The 14645-nt window shown below is 41.7% G+C and overlaps 1 protein-coding gene across 1 annotated transcript in view; it reads left to right on the top strand.

Moving 5' to 3' along the window:
• The window catches only part of GLI2 (GLI family zinc finger 2), a 302294-nt gene that overhangs the window by 192365 nt on the left and 95284 nt on the right, over window positions 1-14645 (top strand). The window contains exon 3 of the mRNA XM_089520297.1: window positions 4301-4406. Coding sequence (XP_089376423.1) covers window positions 4301-4406 — 106 coding nt within the window. The remainder of the gene's footprint in view (window positions 1-4300; window positions 4407-14645) is intronic.

The raw sequence follows: 14645 nt of genomic DNA, 5'->3' as shown, positions 1-14645 counted from the left end.
TGCACTAGATTAGATTCCTTCTGAACAAGAGCAGCCTATGACATTTTGCTGCCTTAGGCAGAGCAGCAAAAGATACAATCCACAACTCAAGGTGCATATTACACAAGCATCTCTTATCACCCTTGCCACTAAAAAAAAAGAGTAATAACAAAATAAATCACCAATATCCTTCCCTATCCTTTCATGGGAGAGCCCGTGTGATGCGGTAGTTTGAGCACTGGACTTGAACTCTGGAGATCATGGTTTGATTCTTTCTCAGCTATTGAAGAGACTCACCACTGGATGGCCTTGGGTGAGGCACACACTCTCAGCCCCAGAAAACCCTCTGTTAGGTTTTGTGTTAGGGTCAATATAAATCAAAAGTGACTTGAAGGCATACAACAACAACAATCCTTTCTTGACACCCAGGATTTGCTGCCTGAAACTTTCACTACAGACTGCCTAATGGTAGGGCCATATCCATTGGGACCTGAGCCTCAAAGCCTTTCTTGAAGGACACAAAAAGTGGACTGTGTTACATCAAAGCACCATATATTCCTCCTCAGTGGTGTACAAACAAGCAAATCTACAGCGCTAAATAAATAAATAAAATAAAATAAAATAAAGTATGGTGGTCCCCACAGTTCTGGTTCCCCTTAAAGCCATGCCTTAGTACATCTGTTTTAAAAACTAGATGTGAATCAGTCCTTCAGCAGGAGCCAAAGCACACACACCCTTTTTTTTTTTTTTTTTTTTTTTGCCTCACTGCCCCTTACAAATGAGTCTATGGGTCACTTCAGTGGGAAGGGAGGTGCTCTCTGCAGGCATTCTCAGTTTTTAGCTCTTTCATGGGTATGCTCTAGTGCTGAAAACTGTTAAGCACTCCTTGGCACTGAAGTGGGCAAAGATTGACACTGAAGGGTTTAGTAGCTATAAAACTGGAGTGTGAATGAGATTTTGTTTTTCTTTGAGACCAAATAGGGCCAGGCTCCATTTTCAGCTTGGGTAGTCACTGCCTGCATCTTTATTTAAAAGATTCCCACTACACAGGCCCTTTGAGCAGTGTCAAATTAATGTGTAGACAGAGGCTGGAGGTGGCATGTGTAGCTGTGCACCCATAATACAGCCATATTAACCTTGTCTCTCTCTCTCCCCCATCCTTTCTTGAGGGTTTAACAGTTACTCTACTGTGTATTGACACTGGCTAGGCTGCAGAAAAGCTGTCACTGTATTTGGACCAGCAAGCAGCCTGGATTTCACTGCATGTCTTAGACCAAGCCTGCTGGGGAAAATCCAATCTATCTTCTGCCTCAAAGCCTCTGTCTGGACTAGACTTCTCTCTGTTTCAACAGGGTGGTGTTTTTTTTAACAACTGGCTGATTTTTAGATGGGGGTTGTTTGTGTATATGTTTGTTCTGTAGTCCAAAAGTAAGTTCTCAAAGCTCTGAGTCAACCACAGCTAAAAGAGCTGAATAAGAACTGCAGCTCTTTCTATAACTCAGAGACACCATCAAGGCGAGGCTTTGTGAAAGATGTTAAAAGCTCTAATTAATAGAATGAGTTGGAGGTCCCCAAAGGCAGGAGGTCTGGGTACCTGCCTTTGGAATATGTGTGTGTGTGTGCTTGTGTGCATGAATGTTGTGTTGTGTGCCTTCATGTTGTTACCACCTTATGGCAACCCTATAATGTGATTTTCCTGGCAAGATTTTTCAGAGGAGATTTGCCATTGCCTTCCCCTGAGGCTGAGAGCATGTGACTTGCCCAAGGTCATCCAGTGGATGTCATGGCCAAACGGGGAATCCAACCTTGGTCTCCAAAGTCATAGTCCAACTCTCAAACCACTATACCATGCTGGCTTTGCTATCTAAAAACCATGTGGATGGGGGTGGGTGGGTTAGGTATTTAGTCAGGATAGGGCTAGATGTGCCCCAAGGCTGTTTTTCTGACCTCAGCCCTTCCAAAATGGCCTTACCTCCCTTGTTTTGGAAGACTTCAGGAGTGGCAATTCACTTTCTGAACAGACTGAAATTCCCTCTCCCTTCACACTGTTTGGTATTTAAAAGACCAATTTTTCAAAGTGTTTAAAGTGTTTAAAAATATCAATTTTTCAAAACCAAAAGTGTTCTTCAGCCACTTCAGATTATGCTTTGGCATTTTTTTTCTCCCCATTTTTTGGCAGTCCACATAGAAGAAGGGAGTGCAGTTATCCATTGCTAAATGATAAAGTAATGTAGTTATGTATGTTTTTGTGCCTTCCGCACAACTGTCAATTCATGGCAACCCTATGAATTTCATAAGTTTTCTTAGGCATGCAGTACTCAAAAATGGTTTGCCAGTTCCATCCTCTGAAATACAACCTACTACAGCACCTAGTATTCCTTGGCAGTCACCCATCCAAGTACTAACCAGGCTTGCTGCTGCTTAGGATCTGACACCTTTGTGAGTGTGGAAACAAATTAATTGAAAGTAATTCATTATTTTAAATAGTTATTTTTAGACCTGGTTCAACAGATCATCAAGAACAAGTAAATCCACAAAATATTTCATTCCTCAAAGTACACCTCATGCAGGACCAGATGTTCATTTGACTGTTCAGAAAGTCAAGGCTATAATTATTTCTCCTTAACTCTTCATGATAAAACAGTCTTAAAGTTGTCCTTGCAACTTTACTTTCTTACTAAAACTGGGCCGTGGGCCATTAGCTTTCATTTTGAAGGATAATTGCTTGCCAGGACTTGAAAGTGTGTTTTTCAGGTACACAGAGAATTTCTATTTTTTTATTTATTTATTTTAAGACATTGCCAGATACATCAGTGGAATTAATCAAAGCTGGGGTTTGCCGTAAATTGAAAGAATAGTGATTTGCAGATGCACTGATCCTATGACAGTCCATGCTGTTATCATTCCAATCCTTACCTAGTCTACAAAGGTCGTTTAGAAAATATCCTTTTCTCTGTATTTAATGGTAGAGCTAGATAAACTGACTTGCCTTCTGAAAGGTGATTGGTCAATTTTAAATATGAGTGGGAAAAAGTAATGAGTTACATAAGTAATATATGGGGTGGGTTGGTGACAGCAGGATTCTTGGATTGATGTTATTTTAACACATTTTGTAAATTTGGATTTGATGTGTATAATTCTTCATTACATGTATGATAGAATTAACAATAAAAACCCATTTGTTGGGTTACAAATCAAATCAAAAGCTTATTTCACTCATTTACAATTTCTGCTGCCTTTTGAATTCTGTAGGATGAAGATTTCCATGAGAGCAAAAAAAAAGAAAGAAAAAGAAAAAAAGGCAGTGGAATCTGTGTTTTGTACTGGATTTTCTAAATCAGGGATTGAGAACTTGTGGCCCTTGAGATGCTGTAGGACCTTTACTCTCATCAGTCTTACTCAGCATAGCCAGTGATCAAACATGATGGGAATTGGAGTTCTGTAATATTTGAAGGGCCTTGTATTCATCACCCTACTGTAAATCACTCATCCAGTGGCCTATTCTCAAGTTGTTAAAGTAATTGTGGTTTACCAATATGTGGCTCCATTATCCATTTTGTACAGTGGGGAAATCTTAAATTAGCAATTTTTTTCATTTGTTTGACAACTCTCAAATCTTCTCATGATTAACTTTAGGGACTAGTCATGCATATTAGCACCCCTCATTTTCATAAATCACAGTAGGTATTCAGTATCTCCAGAGACCACTTTATGAAAGAGGAAACATATGAATAAAAACAGGGTCACAAATGATGACAAGTGAGGGCAGATTTAGTCTCCTTCCTCTGAACCACAGCCACATTTCCAGCCAGTTCTTGCTACACACAGAGTTCACATTTGTTCTCTACTTGCTTTTCCACCCTTGGGCAAATATTTTCAAGCGCCATGCTCAATCTCTCTCCACCTTTTAAAGAAAGGTGTTTCTGCTACCATTCCTGGCAGTGGAAATGATGCCAGTGTGGGTTCCGCCAAGCTCTGTCGACTCTGATTTGCGTTGAGAGCCTAACATTCCTTGGTGCTTCCTATAATCTCCTTCAGTTCAAAGAGCCCTTGGTTGCTTGTCTTTGTCAAAAACCCTGTTGGAGATCTTTTATGTCGAAGATGTAGGATTTCTCCAAATGACTTTGATTATTTATTCATTCCACTTCTCTGGTGTACTCTAGCACTGCTATCACGAAGACCCCCTTGTCTGGCTCCGCACTTGCTCTGAAATGCATGGAGCTTTAGTGCCTTTGAAACTGTGTGTATGTTTTTTAAAAAAAAATACAACAAGCAAGGATTTTTTAAAAAAGTTCTTTCTTTCTTCTTTTGCCTTCCACAGTTCCACAGCATATTTTTCCAGCCTTCCATTCTCCTTTGCCAATTGACATGCGCCACCAGGAAGGACGATACCATTATGAACCTCACTCCATCCATGCTATACATGGGTAAGTTTTTCAACTTTGTTCTGATGGTGTAGCTTCCTCCTTTCTGTGTTTCACTTTAATGGCAGGGGAAAAGAAGACATCTAATATAATCTACATAGCAAGCAAGGCCTCACTTTCTATATCACTCTTTAAACCATTCTGTCATCATCATAGCCATCAACCTTTTCTCTATGAAAGTTTCCTAACCTGAATGTGATTGTGGTATGGACACTGGACACTATCAAATTAGAGAAATCACTGTGGCATATATATATATTTGTGTATAGTTTGTCAGTTAGTTGAGTAAATAGCTCCATAACTGACCATCACTTCTGTGCATGCTCCTTGTTTCATACAAGACAAGTGGAGAAACTGGGTTCTGGACACCTAATCCAGCATTCGAAGGTGGGTTACAGACCACCACTTACGACGCGCTCCGTGCGTGCTAGGGTTAGGAAGGGGCATGGTAGGGTTAGGAAGAGTTGCCCCTTCCTAACCGGCCCTGGCCTCAACACGCGCGGAGCGCGTTGTAAATGGCAGCACCCATCCACATTGGCGCCGCCATTTTGACATCTTGGACGCATAGCATCCAGACGTGTCGTTGCGGAAGTGACGCCGTGAGGGCGCTCTTCGCCCCTCGTGGCGCCACTTCCACGTTTTGAAAAGGAGTGCCATTTTGGCGCTCCTTTTTCGCTGCGCCGGGAAGCCTCACGGTCTGGCCGCTGGGGCTTCCCTCTGCAGCGAATGGCGGCGGCGGCAGACCGCCCGCTTGAGGGCGGTCTGTTACGCACCTAAGAATATAACTTTTGCTTTTCTTTTTAAAATGCATTTTCTAGTCTGTGATACTGCCAAAGATTGAAATTTGGGATCATTGGGCTAAGGGTTAAAAGACAAGATTTATAGTAGAGAGCTATAAGACCAAGACTTGATGGTCTCTGTATCTCTTTGCTCCTTCTAGAGACTAACAAGCAGAATAAATTAGACAGCTATATGCAAACAACCTATAGTTTTATCATGGATAGAGGGTGGGCCTAGACTAGGAAAATACAATGACATTTAATGTATTAGGGGGCAAAAGTACCAACAGTTGTTTGTTGTATGGAACAGAAGTTCCGGTTGTAGATAGATGGGCTGTTCGGTGCATCGTTGTGGCTATGGCTGAGTATATTCTCCACAGTTGTGGTTGTTAATGGTGGTGGCATTATTGTTGTTGTTGTCCTCAAGACAATCTGCACCAAGAAGAGCTGAACTTTGTAACTTACATTGTTCACATGTGCACGGTTTAGTCCACTTTTGTACAATACTTTCTGCAGGTGTATTGTAGTTGGTTTTCTGCCATTTCGCAATATTAACTCTGAATTGCCAAGGAACATAGAGAGTTCTAGGACACTGAACCTTGCTCTTAGCTACAAAAATCTGTGCACTACAATCCCATATATATTTTATACAGATGTAACCCCCCAGTGAATTCAGTAGGTTTTATTCCTAAGGAAGAGAACATAGAGTTGCTTTCTTTGTTAGATATTCTTCTGGATGTTTGGCTAATGTTGTTTTCAAGGATATCTTTGCAGTCAAAAAAGCTAGAAATGTGTGTGCGTATGTGTTTTAAAAAGCACTAATAAAGTACAGATCAGGGAGGTTTAACCTCTCCCCTCAGCCATTCCCCCCTCTCAATTCAGCACCCTGCACAAGGACTATGACTTTATGACTACATGTCTAATAAAGGGGGGAAAACCTTTGAGCATTGTTAAAGGTAATGCTCCCCACACCTATTTTTTAGCTCTTGCAAAACAATTGGAAGGAGAAGGTTTTATCCTTTGCTAGTACCACACAGAGATCCTGATCTGAGTTGAGCCCCCTTCATACTTGCCAAGAAGTAAAATTAAGGAGAATAAATCTCAGCTACATAGTATGTAAATTAGCTCTGAGAAATTTTTTAAAAATCAATTCTGGTGTCATGTATTGTTTTTAATTTTGTTATGAGCCATTTGGAGTTCTGAAAGCAAGGTGGGATATAAAGCAAATTGATAAAATAAATTGTCTATCTATCTATCTGTTGTGATCATGCTGGACTTAGTGAGTGTGTATGTTCCTTTGAGCATTGGACTATGACTCTGGAGAACAGGGCTCAAATCCATACTTGGCCATGAAATCCACTGGGTGACCCTGGGCAAGTCACACTCTCTTAGCCTTAGAGGATGGCTGTGGCAAACCCCCTCTGAAGAAACATGCCAATAGTGCCATGATGGTTCACCTTAGGGTTGCCATTAGTCAGAAACAAATTGAAGGCACACAACAACAACAACAAATGTTGATTCTGCTAACTTTGTTCTCAAAGGAATCAATGAAATATTTACCAGTTTTCTTTCTACTGTGAGAAAGTCTTCCAAAACTGTCGTTTGCAAAGAGTAATCACAGTTTAAGTCTTCTATGCAAAATTTACATGTCCTAGTTTTTCACAAAAGACAGTTTTTCATGTGCACACACACACACACAAAATTCCACGTATAAATTTGTGCAACATAAGTCCCAAATTACCAAGATTTTGGTCAGTTTAGTATTCTTCTCATTGGCATTTGCCAACTCTCAAGCAACATTTAAAAATATTTTTTTTTTGCATATATTGTCAAATATTCTTTCCATCCTTAATCTGAATCATCATTCATCCCTGTTGTAGGCCCTCCTTGGTGTGTCATAGGCACACCACAGTGTTTCTGATGGGCTCATGTTGGAGGGGAGGTTTTTCAGCCACAAATGATAGATAGGGACTGACTTTCTGCCAGGGAGGATGATTAAAAACTTTGAAGAAAAAGAAAATGTCTCCAGAGAGAGGTGTCAAGGGGCTGCTGTGGCTGTTTCTAAATCCTCTTGCAGTCAGCAAGGAGACAAATCTGTTGAATATCATAAGGTAATGAAGAGCTGTGCAGCTGAGGCATTTCCTCCTCCTTCCTCCTCTCTTGGAATGCTCTGTTTCCGGATATCCCCCTTTTTGAGAAGGAGAGGAACTGCTGTGAGGGATGAAGGCAAGACTGAAGGTCTGACAGCTGGGCAATTTCATGCAATGGGGAGCTGTGGAGGTCTTTGAAAAGGGTATTAACCGGCTTCATTATTGCCAAAAAAATACCAGGCACTGTGCCTGGGACAAAATGTGCTTCAGTGGTTACCCTGCATAGCACTTTCTCAGATTTCTCATTGCATGGCTAGCATGTTGATTACTGCAGCAAAATACCCCATCAAGGCAGTAGCAGGGCAAGGGAGAATTTACAAGAACAATAAAAACTTGACCACAGTTATGTGTATGGATTTTACAGTATACCTGTGTATGGGTTTCGCTGTATATATAATGTTACTCTCTTTACACACACACACACACACACACACACACACACACACACTGACATAGTGTGTGCATCAGATGATTTTGAATTGTGAATGTCAAATGATGAATTTTAAATGTAGATTGTTTTGATATTGTACATCTTGTTTGTTCTCTTAATTGATGTGTGTTCTAACCAATGTCTTTTTAACTAATGTTTAGTAATTGTTGTTCCCCACCTTGATCCATGGGGAGAGGCAGGTAAGAAGTAAATATTATTGTTATTGTTATTATTATAATGCAAGCATTTAAAAAACTTTATAAAACTGAAACTAGCCCCTGTAGATGACAGTAAAGCTACTTTAGTTCCCATTTTGGGAGAAACATAGGATATAAATCAAATGAATGAATTAATAAATATTGCCTAAAATTATACATTTAAAAAAACATTCTTTTAATAATTTAATTTAATTTAAACATCTAGAAGTCTGTGTTGTAGATAGGGTTGCCAGGTCAGGACTATCCCAGATCCTGAGATTTCAAGACTGAAATCTTAGACTTAGGGATGCCCCTTTGTAATTTCTCAATCGAGCATACCATAATGATGTCTTTAAGCATCAAATAAAAAAAATCAAGTCTAACAAATGAGAAAAATATATTCATGTATATACCCTAAAGGCATCAGATTTCATCAGATCTTAGAAACTAAGTAGGGTCAGCCCTGGTTAGTATTTTGAAGAGGGACCACTGATGAATACCAGATATTATAGGCTATATTTCAGAGGACATAACTGGCAAAACCACATCTGAGTATTCCTTGCCCAAGAAAACCGTATGAAATTCATGGGTTCATCATCAAATGACAGGTGACTTGAAGATGTATGCACACTTACACACACAGACACACAGACACACACACACACACACACACACACACACACACACACACACACACTGCCCATGGCAGCATTCTCATCCTGAGATTCCCTCCCTTCACCCCTGAGGCCCAGTATGTAGGCTGAAGCATTGAAATCTAGGGATCTTGATTCATGAACAGTTGCCACCTACATGTTAGCATCAATTCTTTTAGTCCAAGATAGATCCTCCAACTGTGTCTTGAGTTTACAGCTTTGAGGGAAAGGGAGCTTTCATTCTCTCACCTCTCAACCTGAGTTTTGTGTAGTACAATTCTATCCATGTGCAACTAAATACAATAGGAGTGTGTAATAACAGGCAAATATGACAGCAAAGGAGTATTGTTTCTGCTGCCATTTTATCCTCAAGGAGCCATCCTGCACCAAAGGTTTCTTGACTGCCAAGAGACTGGTTAGAATCTCTGTAAGAAGAGATGGCTCGGTAGCCTTGTAATCCTGTTGTGACAAATTTGCAAGCAAGGATGCAACTTTTGTGCAAAATAGTCTTTGCACAAGAAACAGTATGTTTTGAACAATACAATTTTTTGTGTGGAAATGCATATTTCACACCAAATCACAAAATTTTGTGGCAGTAGACTACATTTTCCCCCCCAAGGACAAGAGAATGTCTAAGTATTTTTTACATCCTTATTTCCAAGGCAGTTTGAGGATCAACATGCTCACATCTGCACCATTTATATGGATTAAAGCTGAGGAGGGGTGTTGTCCAGTGCACTATCTAGCCAGTTTTGCAATCTTGCTTATTTGGTGTGGTCTGAGGATGTCATCAAACTGTTTGGAAGTGTTAGGCCTGCCACTTTCTCTTTCAATTCTTTACCTGCTTTGCTGGTGAAATTGAGCCTTAAGAGGTTGATGTATGTGTTCAGAAGATGGTTAATACAGGAGAGAATGACCTCCACAATTACATTTTAAAAAGAAAAAGTTATGCCCCTCTCCTTATGAAGCCTTCTTCAGACATGAAGGACTGTAAATCCCTTTCCTGAGCCAGAGAATAGTGATTGTTCAGGCATGTTTAGAGAATGTTATCTTGACTAATTCTAGTCTGGCTTCTGTACTGATTTTATCACTGATCTGTAAAGGAAAAGAGACAGGATAATATCTCTGTAGATTCTCTTTGGCCTCTCAGCTGCTTCTGGTGCCATGATGTCCTCCTGGACCAGTTCTATTTGTTGGTAAGATGGAAATGGTCCCTCTTCTTCCGGCAAGATTAGTTCTAGATGGTAACATTAAGAGATACTTGTTTGGCCCTATCACCATTGTGCTGCCTTTTGAACATCAGTATGATTCCCTAATAGCAGCAAATTCACTGCCATTTAGAGAATGAAGTGTCAGCCACATATTGATGATACTTCCCCCCCCCCCAAAAAAAAAAAATTTAATGATTGCACCAGGTGGTTTCACATACATCAGGATCAAGTGAAGCCAAGCATGTGCTAGATAAATGTCTAGAATCAGTAACAAAGTAGATGGCCAATAAACAAACGCTGAACCCTGATAAGTTTGAAGTGCTATGGATAGGTGGATTTGCTGTCTACGAAACATCCTGTTGCATCTTCTGGCTGAGGTTGCCCTTCTATGTTAGGCCCAGGTTACTAGATGGGGAATGCTCCTGAAGTCTGCTGGAAGCCTGACTGGTTTCACTGTCAAAGGGGCTACACATAGCACTCTTTAACTTTTACTGGCATTGCAACATCCTATCGAATCTTGGGGTTTGTAGTTTGCTGAGACTCTAGAGCTGTCTGGCTGAAAGTTCTAAATGGCCCTCCTAAACTGCATATCCTAGGATCCCATAATTGCGTCATCTGAATGGAGTGTCATTTTCCAGCTCCAGCTGTTTCAAACTGGTGGTTGATCCAGGAACAGTCATCACTACAATTATCCATGTACAGGCAGGTTCATGGTTAGATTACCTGTCAAACAGATCTTTTACAGTGGTTACAGGAGGTCAGGTTTCTGCCCCTGTCTTGGGTCCTTTTCTGTTCTCCCTTTATACTCTGGCCTTGTGAAATCCTGTTAGCTCTTACAGCTTTCAATATCACCCGTACACCGATGACACCCTGCTTTACTTCTCTATCCCAGATTTCTCTGGGTGTTGAGCAGCGATTATCATCATGTCTTGCTGCTGTCTCTGAGTGGATGATTCACCGATGTCTGTAGCTCAACATGGCCAAAACTGAGCTACTTCTCTTCCCACCCAAGCCATCTTTACAGTGTTCTTTGTCAATTACTGTGAATGACATTTCTATTCAAACTGCCATTGAGGCCCATAGTCTTAGCTTCCTATTTGACTCTTCATTATCGTTCACTCCACAGATCCAGGCTACAGCCAAGTCATGCAGATTCTTTCTTTATAACCTTGTCATAATTTGACCGTTTCTTTCTGTTTCAATGAAAAAGACTTTGGTGCATGCATTGGTGATATCATGCCTGGATTATTGCAGCTCATTGCTAGGGGGTCTTGCTATTTCCCACCTTAGCCTTCTAATCTCTGTGCAGCACTCAGCAGCCAGGACCATCTTCTCCACCCATAGTAATAGCAATGGCAAGTATATTTCTATACCTCTTATCAGTGCACTCAAGTACTCCTTAAGTGGTTTACCATGTGTAAGCTAATTGCCTCCAACAAGCTGGGTACTCATTTTAGCAACCTCAGAAAGATGCAAGCCTGAGTCGAGCTTGAGCCCTTGGCTAGTATTGAACTCGCAATCTTGCGGTTTGTGAGTGAGTGGCTGCAGTACAGGCATTTTACCACTGCACCACCAGCACTCCTGGACCCATAGCTTTGATCATGTTGCCCCCTTGTTGTTATCCCTCTGTTGGCTCCCCATTCCTTTCAGAATCCAATATAAAATTCTTCTTCTGACCTTTAAAGCCCTTCCATGGCTTAGCTCCCTCTTAATTGTCAGCGCTCATCTCTCCTTACCACCCTCCATGTGCATTTAGATCTTATGTCACTGGTCTCCTGACCCAGCCAAGGGTCTCCTCTTCCCCTGCTTGAATCCGCCCCTTCTCCTATGTTGTTCCCCATGCCTGGAATCTCTTTCCCACACAATTAAGAACCATTACTTCCTTGGCTAATTTTAAGGCCAAATTGAAGACACTCTTGTTTAGGGAGGCATTCCAAATTTTAAGGCCAAATTGAAGACACTCTTGTTTAGGGAGGCATTTTAGGCGGCTTCCAGCATAAGCTGGAAGCCACGCCAGAAAGAAGGGAGGCGCGCACCGGAAGAAAACAATGGTGTGCGCTCTTGTGGCGTGCGCCCCGCGTTCCACCGCCGCGGGCACGAGCCCCATTCATTTGAATGGGGCTTGAGCATCCGTGTTTTTCCCTTACGCGGGTGGGGGGGTCCAGAACGGATTCCCCACGTAAGTGAAGGGAGGACTGTACTGGTTGCTAATTTGCTGCTTGCTTTGTCTTTGTTGTATACTAGTTAGTATTATTTTAGAGATATTGTAATCATGTAATGTTGTTGTTTTAGATTGTACGCCACTTGGCGGGTTTTTATTCTTTTTTATTCTTTTTTTATTTTACCCTTACTATGTAAAGTGCTGTGCAAACTTTACAGAGCTCTATAAATAAATGTTAATAATAATAATAATAATTACTGCTGTGTACCCTGCATGGAAAGATCAGGACAGCGAAGGTTGTGCTGATGCATGTGTCCTTAATACACCACATTAAACCAGCATTTGAAGATATGCACTGTTTTCCTATTAGTTTGCACACCCGTTTTAGTACACTGGGTCCTTGGTATCCACTGGGGTTTGGTGCCACGACCCCCAGAGGATACCAAAACCTATTGGGTGCTCAAGACCCATTAAATACAATGCCATAGTAAAAATGGTGTCCATTTTCTAAAATGACAAAATCAAACTTTGATTTTTGGAGGTTTTTTTTTTTTAATTTTTCAAGCCATAGATGGTTGAATCCATGGGTAAAGAATCCATGGATACAGAAGGCTGGCTGTACTAATATATCTGAAGTCTTAAATTATTAGGAACCCAGGTAACTGAAGGACTGTAGGTTTCCCCACCACCACCACCTGGCCAGGCTTTGGATTTGACTGGGGAGGCCCTTATTTGACTGGGGAGGCCACCATCTTCTTCTTCTTCTATTAGTCAGCAGCAGAGGGATTTCTCAGAAGTAGCATCTTGGTTGTACAATGGTCTCTCCTCCAAGTTTCAGTTGCCTCTTGTGTCATACATTTTTTGGCATAGACAATGACTTTTCTTTTCGATGAGATTTTGTGTTCTTTATTCAATTATGCAATAACTTATCTGTTTGTTGTTGTTCCTAGCCATCCTCAGATTATATGTAAATAGGAGAGGAATATAAATGTTACAAATAAAATTTTAAAATAAATGTAAAAGTTCTTCTCAGATGTAAGCATCATTTAATTCAATGAGGCTTACTCTCAGGTGAGTGAAAGAATAGGATTGGAACCTCAACTCTTGGGCACCAAGTATAGTGTAGTAGGTTAAGCATTGGATTACAGCTGGAGACTAGGGTTCAAATCCCTACTTTGCCATGGAAACTCACTGGGTTACTTTGGACAAGTCACACACTTTCAACCCCAGAGAAAGGCAAATCTTGCTAAGAACAAATCTTGCCAAGAAAATCCCATGATTAGGGTTGGGAACAACTTGAAGGCATATAACAACAGCAACAACTCGGTCCTTATTGTTTGAAAGCGCCTTTGAACCTGAATTGGCCCATCCTCAGGATGCAAACTCCATCATTCAGAGCTTCAGTATAGCAATGAGCATATCCAGCCAAGCATGTGCAAGTTAACAATTAATTCTGGGCTTGTTCCCACTATGATATAAACCAAATTACTGATTAATTTATATGTGTGTTGTTCACACTTGAAAATGGTTCAGACGCAACTGTGATTGATTGAAGTCATACTAAAGCGAGTGCAAAAAACTCACTCTATTTGAAGACGGATCAAAAAGTGGTTCTTTTGAAAAGAAGTGGTCACAAATGTGAACGATATGGAGCATTTGCATTGTACTCGAGGAGAGGGGCTATATGGAAGAGGATTGGCCTCTACCTGGAGAGGCCCTGCCGGTTGCTGCCTCCTGCACCCGTGCCAAGCTCAGCCACCTGCTCATCCCTCACAGAGCCCCTGCCTGGCGTCTTCACCCTCCCTGCCCAGCCCCACAGCAAAGAGCAAGCTGCGGCTGGAGGAGGCAAGGCCAGTGGATGCTCTAGGCAGCCCCACTCCTGTCACCATGGGGCATTTAGGGCCTCCAGGGCTGCCACCGCCACTCCTCCTCCTCCTGCAGCTTCTCCTCTTCCTGCTGCTCCTGCCTTCGGACTCTTGGAGTGCTGGCACCCTGAACTTTAGAGAGGGCCCCCCACTTGATTTGGGTGCTACAGATTCCCACTGCACCTCCCGGACTCCCCCACCCCAATGGAGGACCTGCCCTGTAAAAGGAGGATGCCTGAGGAGGGGGAGAAAGGTGGAAGGCGGAAGGTTTGTTCCGGAGAGGTTTGCCATTGCCTTCCCCTGAGGCTGAGAGAGTGTGACTGTTCAAGGTCACCCAGCACATTTCCATGGCTGAGCAATCCTGGTGTCCAGAGTCATAGTTCAGAACTAAAACTGTTGCACCACAGTTTGCAAGGTTTGTTCAGAGGAGATTTGCCACTACCTTCTCCTGCCCATGAAAAGGAGGACGCCTGAGGAGGGGGAGAAAGTCAGGAGGTGGAAGGCAGAAGGGTCCATCCCTTGGCTTCCTCTCCACCAGGGCTGTTGGGCATCACCACGCCTACCCGATGATTGACATTTTTTAAAAAACATCCCAGCTAGTGTGAATGACAAGTGTGTCAAAAAAGACATGAATGCATAGAATTATTAAAAAACTTCACTTCTATATTAGGAACTACGCATTGACTGGAATCAATTCACTGACCCAGTATCAAAGCGAATCGCAAACTGATTTAAATGTAAGTGGGAATGAGCCCTGTGTCTTTGTCTCTCTATGTGCTTGAGTATATCTCTATTT

The sequence above is a fragment of the Sceloporus occidentalis genome, unplaced genomic scaffold (genome assembly GCF_023333645.1).
Source record: "Sceloporus occidentalis isolate IW3139 unplaced genomic scaffold, rSceOcc1.0.p SCAF_4, whole genome shotgun sequence".
NCBI classification, from domain to species: domain Eukaryota; kingdom Metazoa; phylum Chordata; class Lepidosauria; order Squamata; family Phrynosomatidae; genus Sceloporus; species Sceloporus occidentalis.
The sequence above is the reverse complement of the archived record's forward strand: the minus strand, read 5'-3'. Positions and strand labels throughout refer to the sequence as shown.